The sequence below is a fragment of the Eulemur rufifrons genome, chromosome 19, assembly GCF_041146395.1.
Source record: "Eulemur rufifrons isolate Redbay chromosome 19, OSU_ERuf_1, whole genome shotgun sequence".
NCBI lineage: Eukaryota > Metazoa > Chordata > Mammalia > Primates > Lemuridae > Eulemur > Eulemur rufifrons.
The window spans coordinates 41,460,919-41,479,795 of NC_091001.1; the positions used below are offsets into that span (position 1 = coordinate 41,460,919).

Below are 18,877 nucleotides of genomic sequence, written 5' to 3' on the forward strand. Positions count from 1 at the left end.
TATATATAGGGGAACACTGGGCAGTCACTTGGGAAGATAGTCTTGACTAAAACTGTGTGTTTTAGAGGAATATTCTGTATGATCATATTTTTGTAAAACCTCTATCCTCTGAGGCATAGAAATAAGCCTTGAAAATAATGCCCAAAAATTTTAATGAATGGGATTATACCAGTTTTAATTTTCTCCTTTTACTCCCTATATTTTCTGGAAAAAAATTTATAGTGAGTTTGTAATATTTTAATAATCAGTGAAAACAAGTCATTTCTATTTTAGAAAAAGGATATGTACCACCTCTAGCCACCTACAGCTTTTAATTTAAAGACCTAATCATTCAAATCAATGAAGCTTAGTTATTTCAAGGTTCAGGACAAGTATGGCTAAATTTGTAGATCTGTCAAGGTGTTTAACAAAAATAATAATTTTTTATGTTCTTTGTGAGGTTGATAGTTATCTAATGAAAGTTAGTGCTACTATTAAATTAGATTGATTAGGTCCAGAATTTAGCCGCTGAGTTGTTCCTTATATTCTTATCCGCATGTGTGGAAGACTGCATTGATTTGTCCAATTGCTTCATTTTACTTGAAATGATTCATTTTAAGCTCCCTATACAGAAGATAGTGGAAGCCAGTCTAAAATATGCTCTTAGACTTCTTGTAAAACTTCTAATTGGTTTAAACTTTGGTGTAACTTGCTCAATTATGTACATAAGAATAGTATTTTGTGATATTAAGTTTATTATTATTGACTTAATTTTTTACTTCTTTAAAAGTAACTTTTATCATTGTAAGAATGTAGTAAAATTATTAAAAATTGATTTGAAAGAGGGCAAAGTCTTCCTTGACCTGCCTGTTTTATTTCCTTGCCTTGTGGTTCATGTTTAAGAAGTAATCATCATATCTTGGTTGCTAACACAAATAAGGCCTTTTTATTTAGTTTGTTTTTTAAGTATAAGTTTCTTCTTAAAAAGGAGGAGAGGGGAGAATCTGTAACTTTTGTGATTGGTTTACCTTTTCTTTAATTCTAGGGTGGGTATATGGCTGCCAAGGTCCAGAAATTGGAGGAACAGTTTCGATCAGATGCGGCTATGCAGAAGGATGTGACTTCATCTACAATTTTTAGTGGAGTTGCCATCTATGTTAATGGATATACAGGTTGAGTATTTTTACTTTTTAGGTACCCTGTTTTAGCCTGTACTTTTATTAGGATTAAGAATATTTGTTTTAAAATTCTGTTTTTACTTATTTATCTTATATATAAAAATGATTTAAAAATGATAAAAGAATAAAATCCTCTGTTTAGATAATCCTTCTTCACTTTTCCATGCCGTTTTTACCTGCCATTGTGTTTATTTTAATTTTGTCAAAATACATAGTTTAAAAAATTAAATGAGGCTTAAAATGAAAAAACAGTGCTCTTGCTTAAATAGCTTAATTGGGAGCTCATTGCACATGGGTGGAGCTTGTGAACTGTGAACTTCAGTGTAGGGGGATCTGGTAGGGCCATTTCAGTGGTAAGTCTCCAACTGTAATTATCCAGAGCCTTTTGGGCAGGGTGGGGTGTGCGTTAGATTTTCCAGGAAGGAATCTTTTGGTCTCTTGCCTGGAAAAGGGAATAAACCTACCTGCCAGCATTTTGGTTACCAAGGGGGAAGGAAAGGGCCAGAATTTTCATAGTTTAGAAAGTAGAATTTCACTTAATCTCCCTATTCTTTTTTCCATCTCCTGCCTTCTCCCCTACCAGCTATGCCTGTTATCATTGAGTCCTGTAGATGGAAGGGGAAGGGTAGTCTTCTTTGTAATTGGAGGAAGAAATCTGGGAATTGTAATTTGCCTCTTACATGGTTCCAACCATGAACTTTCTATTATAAGACTTATCTACACACCCACTTTTGGAGATGCCCAGTGCCTCTGTTTCATGAATTTCTCTTGCTTTTACTGTAACAAGCTGTCTCTTTTTGGGCTTCCGTATAGTCAGCTTATATTTTGTCTTTCTCTGAACTACAAAATCAATTAGTACTTGTCTACTACTAATCAGATTTTATTCCTCCAATTTTCTCTTTATTCTCTTAGGGATTTGTCTCCTTATAATCATTTTAGTGTTTTTTTTTGTTGTTTTTTTTTTTTTTTAAGTGAATGACTGTAAATATTTGTGTCAGTCAGTCTGTTATATTTTCCCCTCTCCACTTCTTGACTGGCTGATACTTGCTCATCCTTGAGGTCTCTGTATGTGTCTGATTGTCGTCTTGTTTAGGTGACTTCTCATGCTCCTCTGTAGCTATAGACTCCTTGAATGAATCTCTATCTTAGCATTCATTAGATTTCACTGTAGTTTCCTGTTCACTAGACTAGAAGCAGGAGTTACATTTTCATCACTGCTATATCCGTAATGCCTCTCTATAGGGCGTCCCAAAAGGAAAAATTTTGTAGTGAATATTTGGTACAAAATGGTGCATTTAGCTATAATTTCCCATTTTCCCTATGTATGGTGACTTTTGGGATACCCTGTACAGTGACTGGAAATAACCATTCAGGAAATATTTGTCGAATTAAAGTTAAGCATTATTAATAATTAACCAATACATTTATCTGATTTAGTACAAATAGAGCATGTTGGTTGTAATTAAGAATTTTATTAGGCATCACTGACAATGAATTTAGTCTAAGAATGTTCTCAAAATGAATGCTGTTGCAGCTTTGGGAAGTTCACATGCAGCAAGCTTGTAACTTCTCTGCTTAGGTCTCCTGGCACATTCAAGCTCCGTGACTTTCCAGAGGTGCATGTAAAAGATTAAAAGTGTTAATAAAAACAAACATTGCTTGTTACATTAGCCAGTTAGGGAAGTCCCCAATTAATGAGGGCACCCTTATTCCTGTAAGAGGAAGAAATAGAGATTCCTTGTATGAGGGACATAGAAAATTGAATATTATAGTAGTCACTTTCTTGGTTGAGAATCTGGAATTCTGATACTATATTTGTTGCTAATTTTTGTGTGAGTGTGAGACATTTTCTATTTGGACCCATTATTATCCCTATCCTTTTCTTTAGGAAAGGGATGACAATAGTAATTTTTGCTCTTGGTTATCGTTAGGATTTTGTTATAATTCTACAAATAAAGTTCCATTATGCTGAATTTCACAGTCACATGCAAATTGTGATTATATAAAATAACTGTATTTTTAGAAAAATCTTCAGTTTTAGTGAATACTTTGCAACTTTATGGATAAAACAGAATTAACTTCTGTGTAATGAATTAGCAAGTAAAAAATAATGCTTAAGATGCAGTAAGTAGAGGATACTGTTTTGTTGATTCTTAACCTTGCTTTCCACAGACTTTAATATTACAGGTTTTCTTGATTCCTTTAAAGCTCCCAGTTCTGCCTTCTGAGCCTCTCTTTCATAGCCCCTGTCCCTGTTAACTGAATTAGCATTGAACTTGAGCTTAGAGAGAGGATTCCCCCATCTCCTCATACACTGCCTCTGTCAACCCATTCTCTCTTTTCTCTTTTTTCACTAAAAAAGATATCTTTTCCTTGTTAAGGTTTACTTTGCCTTCCATCCGTTTTTTTAATTAAACTACTTTGTTGGAGCTAATTGTAGATTCACATGCAATTTTAAGAAATAATATAGAGGCTAGGTACAGTGGCTCACCCCTATAATCTCAGCCCTTTGGGAGGATCCCTTGAGGCCAGGAGTTTGAGACCAGGCTGGGCAACATAGTGAGACCCTGTCTCTACAAAAAGAAAAAAAAATTAGCCAGGTGTGGTGGTACTTACCTATAGTCCTTAGCTATCAGGAAGCTGAGGCGGGAGGATGGCTTGATCTCAGAATTTCCAGGTTGCAGTGAGCTATGATCACACCATTGCATGCTAGCCTGGGTGACAGAGTGAGACTCTGTCTCTTAAACAAAACAATAATGGAGAGATACCATGAACCCTTTACCCAGCTTCCCCCAGTGATAACATCTTATAGACTAGATAGAGTACAGTATCACAACCAGGAAATTGACATTGATACAATCAAAATACAGAATATTTCCATACCACAAAGATCTTTCATGTTACTCTTCGCTGCTCTTGGCCTCTCCCTAGACCCTGGCAACCACTAATCTGGTCTACATTTCTATAATTTTGTCATTTCAGGAATGTTACGTAACTAGTACATACAGCATGTAACATTTTGGGATTGGCTTTTTTCACTCAGCATAAATTCTCTGGATATTGCTGAGTTGTATTTCATAGTGTGGTTATACAGTTAGTTAACCATGCACCCTTTAAAGGGACATTTGGGTTATTTCCTGTTTTGGACTATGAACATTTGTGTACGAGTTTTTGTGTGAACCTAAGAGTACAATTGTTAGGTCATATCATAGTTGCATCTTTAGTTCTTGTAAGAAACTGCCAAATTGTTTCCCAAAGTGGCTGTGCTATTTTATATTCCTGTTAGCAATGTATGAGTGATCCACTTTCTTTGCATCCTAGCCAGCATTTATTTTTTATTTAATCCATTTTAATAGATGTGTTGTGGTATTTTGTTGTGGGTGTAATTTGCATTTGCCTGTTGGCTAGTAATATTGAGCATTCTTTCATGTGTTTATTTACCATCTCTCTGTCATCTTCAGTGAAATATCTCTTCATGTTTTTTGCCCATTTTCTAATTGGATTGTTTGGGATTTTTTACTGTTTTTGAAAGTTGTTTATATATTCTAGATACTACTCTTGTCATATATGTGGTTTGCAAATATTTTCTCCAGTCTATAGCTTATCTTTCATCCTCTTGACATGGTATTTTGCTGAGCAAAAGATTTTAATTTTGATGAAATCCTATTTATCAGTCTTCCCTTTTATGGATTGTATTTTCAAGTCTAAAAACTCCTTGCTTAGTGTCAGATCCCAAAGACTTTCTCCTATTTTTTTCCTAAAAGTTTTGTGGTTTTATCTTTTACATTTAAGTTCACGTTCCATTTTCAGGGTTTAAAGTTTGTTTTGTTTTTTTTTTTTTGCCTGTGGATTTCCAGCTGCTATAGTACCATTTGTTGAAAAAGCTATCCTTCCTCCTTTGGATTATTTTTTGCACTTTTGTCAAAAATCAGTTGGACACATTTAGGTAGGTCTGTTTCTGGTTTCTCTTTTTTCTTCCATTGTGTCCATTCCTTCACCAATACTGTGCTGTCTCAGTTATTGTACCCATGTGGTAAGCCTTAATATTAGGTAGACTGATTCCTCTCACTTTATTCTTCTTTGTCAAGATTAATTTAGCTGTTCTAGGGCCTATGCCTTTACATAAAAATTTTAAAATAAGTCATTTCTTTGTCTACAAAATACCTTGCCTGGGGTTTTGATAAGAATTACATTAAACCTGGAGATGAATTTGGGGAGAATTGGCATCTTTACTATATTGAGTTTTCTAATCTATAGACTCTTCCCATTTTATTCTACTTTAGGTGATTGAACAAATAGGTTTTGGACACTGCTTGTGTGTTAGGAACTATACTTGAAAAGAGATGGCAGTTGATGGAGAATGTGGATTTTGTGACAAAAAAGTAATCTCTGGGAATTAGACATGAACAGGAAAATGAGTGGCAACGCAGAAGAGAGGAAGCAATTGCCTTTGGGAGTTGGAGTAAATACTTCATAAAGGAATAGACATTTTTAGCTGGGTTTTATATAAATGGTTATATTCTAAGTGAAAATGGGTAAAGGCATTCTTGTCCTAATCCTGACCTACATTTTCTTTTCACCCTCACATTCTCTAATTTTGGTCAACAGGCTTATTCTGATATTCTGGATTTGTCTTTGTGTAATACTTTCATAGTTCTTGTTTCTCTTTGTTCTTTTGCCTCTGATGAAAAGCTCCTTCTTTCACTACTTCTGTGAACTGGAATTATATTCATTCATTAAGACCCATATACAATTAGATTTTACCTCTTTCTGTGTCTAAGGCAGTATTTAAATTTCATAGCATTTTTGGTAGAAACATTTATTTTGATACCTGACTTTTGTCTCATGTTGTCAGGTCTTTAGATACTGAGTTCTTTGGAGTCAGAAAGTTTATTTTGTTAGTAACCCCTTGCCAAGCATGGATCAGAGATAATACCTCGGGGCCTCATGTTTGCTATTTCTTCTGCTGCTTTAGGTCTTCATCATTCAGATCTCTGCTCATATGTTACCTGCTTGAAGAGAGCTTCCCTGACTGCCATTATCTAAAATTGGTATCCAGTCACTCTCTAACCCCCTATCCAGCTTTCTCTCTTTTCATTGCATTTATTTGCACCTGAACAGGCATTATTTATATGATACATTATTGTCTGTCTTCCCAGGGGAATACAAGTGCTACCATGGGTGCAGACTCCAGTCTTGGTCATACGGTATCTCTGATCCCTAGAACCTTACCTAGCATTTTGTAGATTCTCAATAAATATTAGTTGAGTGAATGAATAAATATCACAGTTTTGTATTGTACATTGGAATGTTAAAATATTTTGACTCACATGTTAATTCAATTCAGTTTTCTTAAATCTAGTTGTTAATAAGAAATGGGCTACAGAATAGGCCTACTGACTTGTAATTTTTTGGAGATAAGCCCTGGGTGAGTTTATTTTTATGAAAGTTTGCCAGGTGAGTCAGTGCTTCAAACCTAGTGGGTGGTAATCTCACCCTTCTGTGGGGTGGGATTGGGACAACCAACATTCCATCAAGTTCTTCGGCTATGCAGAATGAAGCAGTGTGCATAATGAGTGTTTTCTTAATAAAGATCTAGCTGGGAGAACTTTTGTATAAAATTTTAAAATTTTGTTTATAGAATTTGCTTTAACAAGATGAGCAAAACTCTCTTTATAAGGTTGAGTCTGTAGACATGGAAGTTGTCTTCATATAGCTATTGTGGTTGTTATGTAGTGGCATTTGCTGTGGTGAAATTTCACTAGTAGTGCTTTAGGCCTAAATGTGGCCCTGAATTGTAGTCCTTCTTATGGTTATATGCCTTTTACTTTTACTGGGCTTTTAATTGTTATTTACTGTGGTTGGTTTTAGTTAATTCTGGAATTTAGTTGCACTTAGAATGTTCTCAAAGAAAGGTTATGTAAAATGAAACTAACAGTAGGAATATTGTGGAATATAATTTAAACTGATTTGGAAGACACATTAGTATCCTTGAGTGCCTTCGTTTTCATTAGGAATACTCATTTTGCGTAAGAAGTGCTGCTAAACAGTTTGGAATTTTTAGAATGCTAGAAGTCCTTTCATTGCTGTGTTGATGGTTCTTCAAGCACAATACTTTATTCTTGGTGTTTCTTTTGATTTTTGTTTTTGTTTTTGTTTTTAGCACAAAACGAGGTTTATTGAGGAGAGAAAGATAGGATGATAGAGCAAGAACAAGATACAGGTTTATAGAGCAAGAGCAAGATACATTCACCACAGACAACGAATGGACCCCTTGTCATAACAAAAATGCCTCTTTTTGTTTCTTGAGAAAAAGTTTGTCACCCAAGCTGGAGTGCAGTGGTGTGATCATATATCACTGTAACCCCCAACTCCTGGGTTCAAGCAGTCCTCCTGCCTCAGCCTCCCCGGTAGCTGGGACTATAAGCATGTGCCACCACACCCGGCAAATTTTTTTCTTATTTTTTATATAGACGTGGTCTCACTATGTTGCCCAAGCTAGTCTCAAACTCTTGTCCTCAAGTGATCCTCCCACTTTGGCCTCCCAGAGTGCTGGGATTACAGGCATGAGCCACTGCTCTGGCCCCAATACACTGTTCTTTTTTTTTGAGACAGGATCTCACTCTGTTCCCCAGGTTGGAGTGTAGTGTTGTGATCATGGCTCACCGCAACCTCAAACCCCTGGGCTCAAGTGATCCTCCTGCCTCAGCCTCCCAAGTAGCTGGGACTACAGGTACAATTCACCATGCCTGGCTAATTTTTCTATTTTTTGTAGAGACAGGGTCTCACTGTTGCTCAGGTTGGTCTCCAACTCCTGGCCTCAAGCGATCCTCCTACCTGGGCCTCCCAAAGTGCTGGGATTACAGGTGTGAGCCACTGTGCTCAGCCCTAATATTTTATTCTTATTAGTACCATTTATACTAACCAATATTTTGCTGCAGAGAATTTTATTTTCCCCCTAATAATGTGCCTTAAGCAGGTGGGAGTAGCTAAGACAACGATAGAAAAGAACAATGAGGAGAAAAGAATTTGCTCTCGCATCTCAGAACAGTGACATTGATTGTAAAGATTTGGAGGATAGAATTTCCTGAATCCAGTTTTGTTTTGTTTTTATTTTTCATTTTCTTTTCTTACTCCTAGCCAGTATGTCAAGGACATTCTTGAAGGAAAATGTACTGAAGGGTGGGCAACAAGAGAATGATCTGTATGAGGGATTATGGATTGAAAAAATTTAATGGCTTATGAGTTGAGAGCAGCCTCAGCTCTGGAGTTCATTCTTCCTTCCTGCTTTGGGATAAGAGATGGTAAAAATAATACTAATACTGGTAATAGCCGACACATAATTCTTACTGTATACAAGGCATTTTTCTCAGTAATTTATAATTTTTAGCTCTTTTAATTCCCACAAAAGCCCTCTGAAGCTTTATTATTACCCACAGTTTACATGTGAGAAAAATGGGGTTCTGGGAAGTTAAGCAGCTTGCTTTAGGTCCACACAACTGGAAAGTGGTAAAGCTAGGATTTGAACTCATTCAGTCCTGCTTTTTGGAGTTTGTGCTTTTAATAATGCATTATATGGCCTCTCTAATTTGTGAGTGAGTGAATTATTGCTTTGACATTTGAAGTATTGATACCACTTGCACTCCGCTTTTGCTAGAGTGGAGGACTCGAGGCAGGAGTCTTGAGGGTATTGCATTGAGGGTATTAATTAGTTCAGCATATATTTAACTGAGCACCTGCTTTGTGCCAGGGATTTGAAAGTACACAAGAAAGACAAGTTTCCCACCCTCGAGAGAAGCATGTCTTTCAGGGAGAAATCTGACGATAAACAGGTAAACAAATAGACAAGGCAATTTCAGATTATCGGTGCTAGGAAGAAAATTAGCTGGTATAGTGCATTGCAGGGATGGGGTCTGCTATAGGCAGTGTGTGACACAGTGCTTAATGTCATGTAGATTTCATGGTGTTAGATATTATCTCCCAAATGTTTTTTTCTAATTAACCCACCTCTGCTGAATTAAAGGAGAGTGTTAAACATAAAAATGAATTTATTGGCTGGTCATATTGGCTCACACCTATAATCCTGACACTTTGGGAGGCTGAGATGGGAGGGTGGCTTGAGGCCAGGAGTTCCACACCAGCCTGAGTAACATAGCAAGACCCCTTCTCTACAGAAAGTAAAAACATACTAGCCAGGCGTGGTGGCATGCACCTGTAGTCCCAGCTACTGGGGAGGCTGAGGCAAGAGAATTGCTTGAGTCCAGGAATTTGAGGTTGTAGTGAGCTATGAGGACGCCACTGTACCCTAGCCCAGGCAACAGAGCAAGACCCTGTCTCAAGAAAAAAAAAAATTACGTAAATCTGCAGTTACCAGTTATGTTCTTTTGAATTATAATAAGGAAATATGTTCTACTGCTGAAGAAATAGAACCAGAGAGAAATATTAATACTGTTTTAAAGCCTAAAGAATCAAAATAAGGGCTTCTACCAGCTACCATGCATACCAGACTTTAGCATGCCATGCCAGGCTGTTTGATGGCGTAGTCCCTGGCTGCTGTGCATAGTGCACAGTACACTGCTGACAGTTCTGTTTTTGTTTGAAAGTCAGGGCCACCCTGTGCCAATGTATGCATATTGTCTTCTTTTTTGTGTAGAGTCTAGAGCAGGAGCCTCAAGTCATATGCATTATTTGTAAGGAGTTCTAATGTGATCATATTGAGCTTTTTATGTGCCAGACTTATTTCATTGTTTATAGCTTTATTTATTTATGAAGAAAGATGAGAAAGCCTAAAGGAGTTAAGTAACTTGTCCAAAGTCATACGACTAAAGAATGTTAAAGTCAAGATTAAACCCAGGTCAGTCTGACACCATAGTTTATGTGAGCTTACCTTTTAACTAGATTGGTTTTCATGGTTCACTTCACATTGAGGAATATCCAAGAGCTTTCACAATTGAACTTCAAAGAGCTCTCTTAACTTCATCCAGTAGAAGAGCAATGAATTCTCCAGGTTTTCCAGTTCCAAACTTCTAGAGCAATTATATTTTGAAGATCAACTAGTAGAAGGGAGAGTGCATTATGAGTGTGTATGTGCAAAGTTAATGTGTTCCTGGCATATCTTTCAGTTAAGTAGAGGACAGTCAGCAATTTTCGATTTAAATCATTTAATAGAATTAGAATTAGTTTAAGAAATTGATAGATTAACTTGCAAATTAATTTTTTAGATTTCTGTGCTTTTTATTGGATTCGGTGTCCATATTAATGCATTATAATCTAGCCTTTGATTTGGTACTTTTCACTGCTGTTTTATAAGGTCAGGGAAGTACTTTAGTATTAGAGAAACAAAGGAAATTATAGATTCCTTTTTGGCTAGGTATTTAATATCCGCTATTTTACACTAAATTATTCTGATGCTATAGTTTAATTTTTGTGATCGTTAACCCCTGAAAATCTTCTATTGTGAATTTTGAATTCATTTTATTTAAAAGCGTGTTTTCAATTCTCTGTTACACTGCCTAGTTTGGTAGCCACTAGTCACGTGTATTAAGCAGTTGAAATGCTGCTAAATTGAGATGTGCAGTAAATGTAAAATACACACTAGATTCTGGAGACTTAATATGAAAGAAAGGGTTGAAAAATCTCAATATTTTTATATTGATGACATGTTGAAATAATATTTTGGATCTGTTGGGTTAAAATAATAAAATTTTGTTTTGTTTTGTTTTTTGAGATAGGGTCTTGCTCTGTTGCCTGGACTTGAGTACAGTGGCATCATCATAGCTCACTGCAATCTCAAACTCTTGGCCTCAAGTGATCCTCCCACCTCAGCCTCCCGAGTAACTGAGACTATAGGTACACCACTACGTCCAGCTAATTTTTCTATTTTTTGTAGACACAGGGTTCCTACCATGTTGCTCAGGCTGGTCTTGAACTCCTGGACTCAAGCAGTCCTCCCAAAGTGCTAGGATTACAGGCGTGAGCCACTGTGCCTAGCCTAAAATATTAAAATTAATTTTACCTTTTTACTGTTTTTAATGAGGCTACTAGGAAATTATATATGTGGCTTGCATTTGTGGTTCACATTATATTTCTACTGAACAATGCCAGTATGTGTAATCAGTAGTGTCAAATTCTGTTCTGTAAGACTTAGACAAACCTGGCATATCTATAAGTGCTATTAGGTTTTTTCCCTTTTTCGTAAGACTAAAATTTGTCTAATTAGACAGTTATAATAAAAATGTTTGTTTTAATACTTGGACCTATATTGGTAAAGCTTAAGGAAAATCTTTTTTTTCTTTTCTAAATTGATATTTATTTATCACAATACCTTTTATAATATACACACAAAATATCTGTGAATATTTTTAATTCTACATAAAAACAAAATGTGATATTTTAATGAATCAGTCCACTTTGTCTAGTGAGAAATGTATTTTTAACTTAATCCATTTCTTATTTCTTTTTTTTTTCTTTTTTCTTTTTTTTTCTTTTAATTTCATCTTATTGTTATGGGGGATACAGAATTGCAGGTTACATACGTTGCCCCTGTACTGCCTTTCCCCCCAAGTCAGAGCTCCAGGCGTGTCTGTTCCCCAGGTAGTGCGTGTTGCACCCATCATGTAGGTATATATCCCTCCCTTCCCCACCCTCCCCTTCCCGAGTCAGCACCTTCAAGTGTTACCATTCCCCAAACGGTGCACAATGCACTCATTGTGTAGGCATACCCCCCATCCCCTCCCCCCCCACCTCAGTCTGATATCCTATTGGTGTCATTCCCAGATGTGTATTTAGGTGATGTTCAGGGAAACCAATTTTCTGGTGAGTACATGTGATGCTTGTTTTTCCATTCTTGGGATACTTCACTTAATATAATGGGTTCCAACTCTCTCCAGGAGAACCATAGAGATGTCGTATCTTCATCATTCCTTATAGCTGAGTAATATTCCATGGTATACATATACCACAGCTTACTAATCCAATCATGTATTGATGGGCATTTGAGTTGTTTCCACATCTTTGCGATTGTGAATTGTGCTGCTATAAACATTCGGGTACATGTGTCTTTGTTACAGAATGACCTTTTTTCCTTTGGGTATATGCCCAGTAATGGGATTGCTGGGTCAAATGGCAGGTCTACTTGAATCTGTTTAAGATACCTCCATAATGCTTTCCACAGGGGTTGCACTAGTTTGCAGTCCCACCAGCAGTGTATTAGTGTAAGGAAAATCTTTTAATAACAAAGTGGATACGTGAGCCTCCTGTGGAAACTTACCTCCTGGGTACAGCTGTTGACAGGGGAGGTGTGATTTAGTGCATTCATTAGGATCATAGGTGAAAGAAACAGAAAAGTGATTGAAAATAATTAATTTAATGTGATATTAGTAATGTAGGTCATAACATAACTTTAGTGAATCAGACATTTCTTTTTATGAGAAAGCATAAATCACATTGTTTTTTTAAGATATTTTCTTTCTTAATATGTTTCTGATAATTAAGATGTTTAAGATATTTTCTATATTTTATTAAGAATAAAACAATTTGAAAATTGAAAAATGGGATTTCTTGGTCTGGAATATTTTTTTGTATTGGTAAGCTTTATTTTTTGGCCTTGATTCAGTTTGATATCAGGGAATGTGTTAAGATTGACCATTTAACTTTTTAAATATTTTCTTAAATAAAAATTAAAATTATTAAGCTTTAGGAGGAAAGTCCATTAGTAAGCCATCCAGTAAGTCTACTTACAGTGTGAATAATTTATTTATCTGACTATTCTTGTATTACTCTGGAGGAGTTGAAACGATCCATTAATGTCTTTATAGGTGTTAATTTTTTAAAAACATAAGATACCAATATCAAGGTCATATGTAAAATATCATCCAAAATTTAAAAATATTTGCTCTGTTATTAGTATTTGGGGCATTCTTTGAGGTCCCTATTTGCTCTGGTAGGCATTTCTTACAGTAGATGTTTTTCTGTTAGTTGCCTGTCTCTGGCAGCCGGGGGAAGAGGATGTGCTAAGGCAACATAGCTTTATCACCTTGTGACTTCCCAGCTTTGTTTACTGGCCAAGGAGAAAGTGAACCAGTGAGGTTCTCTAAATTGGCCTATTTAAGGGATTATTCACTAGAGTTCTACTTCCTTATGCATAAAACTTTTAATATATTTTAATATTAATTTTACAGATCCTTCTGCTGAGGAATTGAGAAAGCTAATGATGTTGCATGGAGGTCAATACCATGTGTATTATTCCAGATCCAAAACAACACACATTATTGCCACAAATCTTCCTAATGCCAAAATTAAAGAATTAAAGGGGGAAAAAGTAATTAGACCAGAATGGATTGTGGAAAGGTAAGTTAAAATTTTTTATTAAATTTAATTAAATTTATAATTTAGAAAAGTTTTTTTCCCTAGACCTGTTGATCTCTAAAGGTCTTTAATTCAAAATACTCTTTATCCCACGGACTCATATTTTAGTTCAAAATCTCTCAAGCCCCTTTAACACACACCCCAAGGCTCCAGCTCAAGTCCCACCTCTCTGGGAGGCGTTGTCCAGCATACCTGACTCACAGGGCTCCCTTGCTCTCTGGCCCACTATAGCATTGTCTCACACTATGAAACCTGTTTTTAAAGGCCCAGGAGTGAGTTAAAGGAACTGGGAAATTCCCTAGGACTCCCAGCTAGAGTGTGTGGAGGCAAGAGCCAGGGGATTGATAGGGGAGAATCTGTAAATAATTGTTTATTTTATTTATTTATTAATTTATCTAAGAGACAGGGTCTCTTTCACCAAGGCTGTGTTACTGAAAGCTCAGCACTTGTCCTCGAGGCCACGTCAGAAGAATGAGAACAAGTGTTTTGAGAAGGAAAGAGAAGTTTATTACTTTGCTGTCAAAGAAGGAAAAATGGTAGATCTGTCTCAAAATCCAAATCTCCTCCTTAATTGGAATGCTTTTTATTTCTATTTAAATGCATATCTAACATACTGCCTCTTAATTGACAGAGTGAAAAATATTAATTGTCTTAACACTACTATACTATACTCTTTAACCTCACATTGATAATTTATTAGCCTAGGATTTAGTGTCCTATTAAAAGTATTATATTAGTGTTCTTGCAATTTAAGCTGCCAGGAATTAGGGGAGATGACTCAGGTAAGCAGGAAGCAGTTATGGGAAGGGATTTATCAAGCATGTTATTCATTCAACAAATATTTATTTACCTATTATGGGCTAGGCAGTGTTCTGTACTTGGGAAATAACAATGAAAGAAAATAAAAATCCCTTCACTCCCTCTTATGAGCTTACATTCTGTTGGGAGAGACAGATAATAAACAATAAGCTTAATATATAAGTAGATTATATCATGTTTACTACATAGTATCTGGGGGGTTTTTTTTGTTTGTTTGTTTGTTTTTGCTTAGCATGTTAATACATCAGGATAATGTGGGCCTGGAGTGCTAGGAGTGGGGACAAGGAGGGAGAACAGTTTGCAATGTTACTATTAACTATTTCTCAGTGATTAATTATGGTTTCTCTGCTGTTGGTTTGGAAATAAGTTGTAAATTAGTGGTGGCCATTCATATTAATTTCTTGAGTTTAAATATGTCATCTGGAACCTTGATGATGCCAAAAGTTCAGTGATACAGTATATAACGCATATGAGTGATTGCTGGTTTTATAAAAGATAAAAGTGAAAATATTAAAATCAGAATTTTATGTATGGATAGATTATAATCCATATATGAATGATCAGATTGTATAATGAGTTGCTAATGAAATAAGCTTGGAAATTATCTTTTTAAGTCAATTACCAAACCTTTTTCCTAATTCCAGTTTTTACTAATTCTGATACCTTCCATTAACTTATTCCACATACTGAATATTGCTTTTATTATAATTGTTTTTATAATATTTTATTATAGTTAGCCACATAAATTCAGTGAGAAGCAACATAGTAGTGGAAAAGTCTATGCCTGGGCTCTGAAGACATACTTGGGTTCACATCCAAACTCAGCAATTCATTATCCGTATAACCTGATGTAATTTTAGAAACATTATGCGGTCTCTCAGAACCTCATTTCCTCATTTGTAAAAGAAGGCTAGTATCTACCTGCTGTGGTTACATGAGAAATAGAAATCATTTGTGCAAACTACCTAGCACAATGCCTGGCATGTTATAAAGGCATAATATGTAAGAAGTTACTGTTATTTTATTTTTATTCTATGAATATTATCAAGTATTAGAAAATTCCAAAAGTTCAAAAGTATATTACTACCTCCAGAAAGTCAAATGTATTTTATAGATAAGGATTTTTTTAAACCTTGCACTAGCCATCCATTAGATAGGATTGATTAAAATGGCTTTTAGTTATGTGTCTCCTCATTTAAAAACTTGTAAAGTTTTCAGTATAAGCATTTAGCATCACTCCAGAGTTGAGCTGTGTTGTCACAGACAATCCTGTCACTGTGCTAGGGCTAGAATTTTTATCTTAGCAATAGTTTGGCTTTGGAGGGAATGAGGGGGATCCACGGACAGTAGAGGAATAGAGGGAAAGGGCTTTTGCTGGGGCAACTTGATTCACTTAGAAAATGGTGTTTTTCATTACAGCTGTTTTCTTTCCACCTACTCTTCCCTTCTTGCCAAATACAGTTAGGGAGATAATACAATAGATAAAGCAACTGAGATAGTTATAAATCTTAAAATTCACTTTAATTGATTTTATTTTAATCTAGAGTCAGGCTTAATCATCAGTTTTTAAATAACTAAAAGTGATTTTGTTCATCATGATTATATGGCCTACTGGTCTTATTTTGTATATGAGAAGGCAGAGCCAGTAAGGTTCTCACTGATTTACCCTTAAAACAGAGCAGGATTTAGAATTGAGGTATTCTGATTCCTGTTTGTGTCTGTTTTTTGCCATTTAATTAAGCTTGTTAGAGATGAGCTGGCCCATTGTTGGCATATATCGTAATATATAGAATAAATGCCAGTCTGTTATGTCATTATAGTATGGACTTCTTTTGGTTAAATCATGGCATTGTTTTCATTAATCTTATCCTAATCTGGTTGGTCTCTTCTCAGCAGTGTTTTTGTGAGATTTTATTATACTTTAAAATTTAAACATTATATTAGCTATTTAATGGATGATACATGCTGTTCTCTTCTATTATTAGCATGTTTTTCACTGTTTTCACTTGAGCAGTTTAAAAACAAACTACCACTTCCAAGTGTGTGGGGTGTTGCTTTCATTACAATTCCCTGATGTCTGTGTGTGTGTCATTAAACCTGAGTTAATGTAGGCATGATTATAGGGACCTGACTTCTAAGAGGCAGGGGAGTCCTTTAATGAGAAGCCTGTGTACTTTAGTTTAAGGTATGAGATTATTTTAGTGAAACCTTTATTTTGTAAATTTCACACTTGTACATAGCATAAGTAGCGGTTTTTTAGTTTCAGTCATAATCCTTTTCTTGAGACAATTTCACATTGAAATTTGAAATAGAGTAGATAATGAGACGCTGCTGTGACATATCCCACTGGCCCATCAAGCCTGAAGAGTGTCATGGAGCACAGTTTAAAAACATTGACCTACGTTACTACAGGTTGGTCTTGTTTTTGTTGTTCTTGATTTTGTGTTGAGTCCTGTAGTGTGGGAACCTGCTTCCTATGATTAGATTCTCATATAAATCTGTTGTGAGTTCATGCCGACTCACTAGGATCTGCTAGTAGGACTTCCCAATCAGAATTTAAAACTCCCGATCTATTTACATGAGCAAATTTGTCATATACTCATATATGACTAAAATTCTAGTTTCTAATTACATTCCTTATAAAATATTAGAGTGCTTGTTCAACTCATTTAAATAAAAGTTGATTGCAGTTTTATCTCTCAAGAACTTTTTTTATTCTGTTTGTGTTTTTTTGTGTCCTGCCTGCCTCAATTTACTTTGCATAGAATATTTATATAACTCTAGTTTCTAGTAGAGATTTGTCTTTTTTAAAAAAAAAATTGATATGTCATTTCATTTTTATCTCAACAGCTCTACAAAATGTTTCTGAAATTATTTTTACTTGGCTAACTCTAGCCAACACACACATTTTAGACCAATTCCCAATGACTTATAGGTAATATTTTATTAGAAAATATATTCTTGATCTTCAGGAGCTAAAGAACGAATAGTTTAGCTCTCGGTATCTACAGTGAAAAAACATCTGCACCCTATAGGAGGAAGGAGAAGAAGTCATACACATATTTTCATTCTTATTATTTATTTTTTTGAGCTCATGGTGTCTTGTGTTGGTGAGTGGTTGGAAAGTTTAGGTAACTGGGGGCAGGACAAAGGGAATTTCAATCTTGAACACCTAGGATGATTTTTATTTGCTATGCAATAATAGGTAAAAAACAGCTCAGTCTTTTTCTTGGTGCATAGTGGATCCTTTCTTGCCTTGAATCCACTTTTGAACAAGGAAGAAGATGGGTACCTGAATGGATGTGCAAGTGGGTATATGGGTGTTAGATACTGTTTTTCTAATGGAGCATGGCTAGGACATTGACTTGGAAGTATAAAAATATTTGATATGCAGAATTATTTCATATAAAGAAAATGCTATCATTACAAGCTCTGGTAAAAACTTTTGAATAGAATCTAAACTTTTCTTTATATCAGTTCCTTTTGGTTTTGAAATTTGGATTTTGATATTTTGTTCTTTTTTTTTTGTAAGAATAGTAGAAAATGTAGATACAGTTCCTTTGTGCTTTAGATAAGCCAGGAAGTTAGTAATGTTAGAAATTTATCCCTGAGAGATTTTCAAAAAGAAGATCTTTAAAAAATATAGTTTAGATAATGTTTCTGTCCATGTATCTGTAGCTAGATAAATGAATAAGCAGGGATAATCAGGAGTATACAACTGATAGTGATTTCGGCCTCAGATTATAAGAATTTTTTTGTTTAACATTACAGTAATACATTGAGCTTTAATTCCTTTTACTGAGTATCTCTGATTTGAGACCTGCAGTAAACTGGCTAATTTTGTAACAATCTCTATCTCCTCTTATTCTTATATAAGAATTCTGCTGGGCCACATGGCTCATGTTAGAAATTGCACAGGGTCTTACAACCTTGTGTATGATCAGTGTTGACCATAGAGAGCACCTGTAGAGTCTGCATCACCCCAGCATGCTGTCTTATGGGTGAAGTGAGCATGATAATAGAGCATTTTTCCTGTTGGTTACACTTTGGTTTTACCTGAGATGTGCAGCTTGCACACTGAGTGTAGTTTCACTCTCTCCTTATATCTTAGTTATAACTATCAACGATGAAAAGAATGAAAAGCTAAGGTTAAGATTTTACTTTAGGTATTAAGTACCTGTATTTCTTTAGAGAGTGAGGGGAACCAGGTGAGTTAGTGCTATAAAAAGACAAAGATCCATAGCTAGGTAATTGAGACCAGCTGTTAAAGTTTTGAAAAAGAGTTTGATAAAGAATAAAGTAAATAAAGGGTCTAATTTTAGAATTTTGATTCTAGCATTTAAATGTAACCTGTAATTTTTATAAAACGTTAAACTGATAATAAGTCCATTTGGGTAAATGAAAATTGAAATGTGACTAATACAGTATGTTGTTTACTATCATAATTTAGTAGTTTTAGTATTTGGGTATAGTTTAAAGTACTTTAGGTAGACTTATTAAATACTTATTGATATAATTACATAAAGGACATACTA

The 18,877-nt window shown here is 35.3% G+C and overlaps 1 protein-coding gene across 4 annotated transcripts in view; it reads left to right on the forward strand.

The window, feature by feature from the left end:
* Positions 1 to 18,877, forward strand: part of REV1 (REV1 DNA directed polymerase) — an 87,428-nt gene that overhangs the window by 30,094 nt on the left and 38,457 nt on the right. For all 4 annotated transcript variants that reach the window (XM_069494699.1, XM_069494700.1, XM_069494701.1 and 1 more), the window contains exons 3-4: positions 1,025 to 1,151; positions 13,337 to 13,505. In XM_069494699.1, coding sequence (XP_069350800.1) covers positions 1,025 to 1,151; positions 13,337 to 13,505 — 296 coding nt within the window. The remainder of the gene's footprint in view (positions 1 to 1,024; positions 1,152 to 13,336; positions 13,506 to 18,877) is intronic.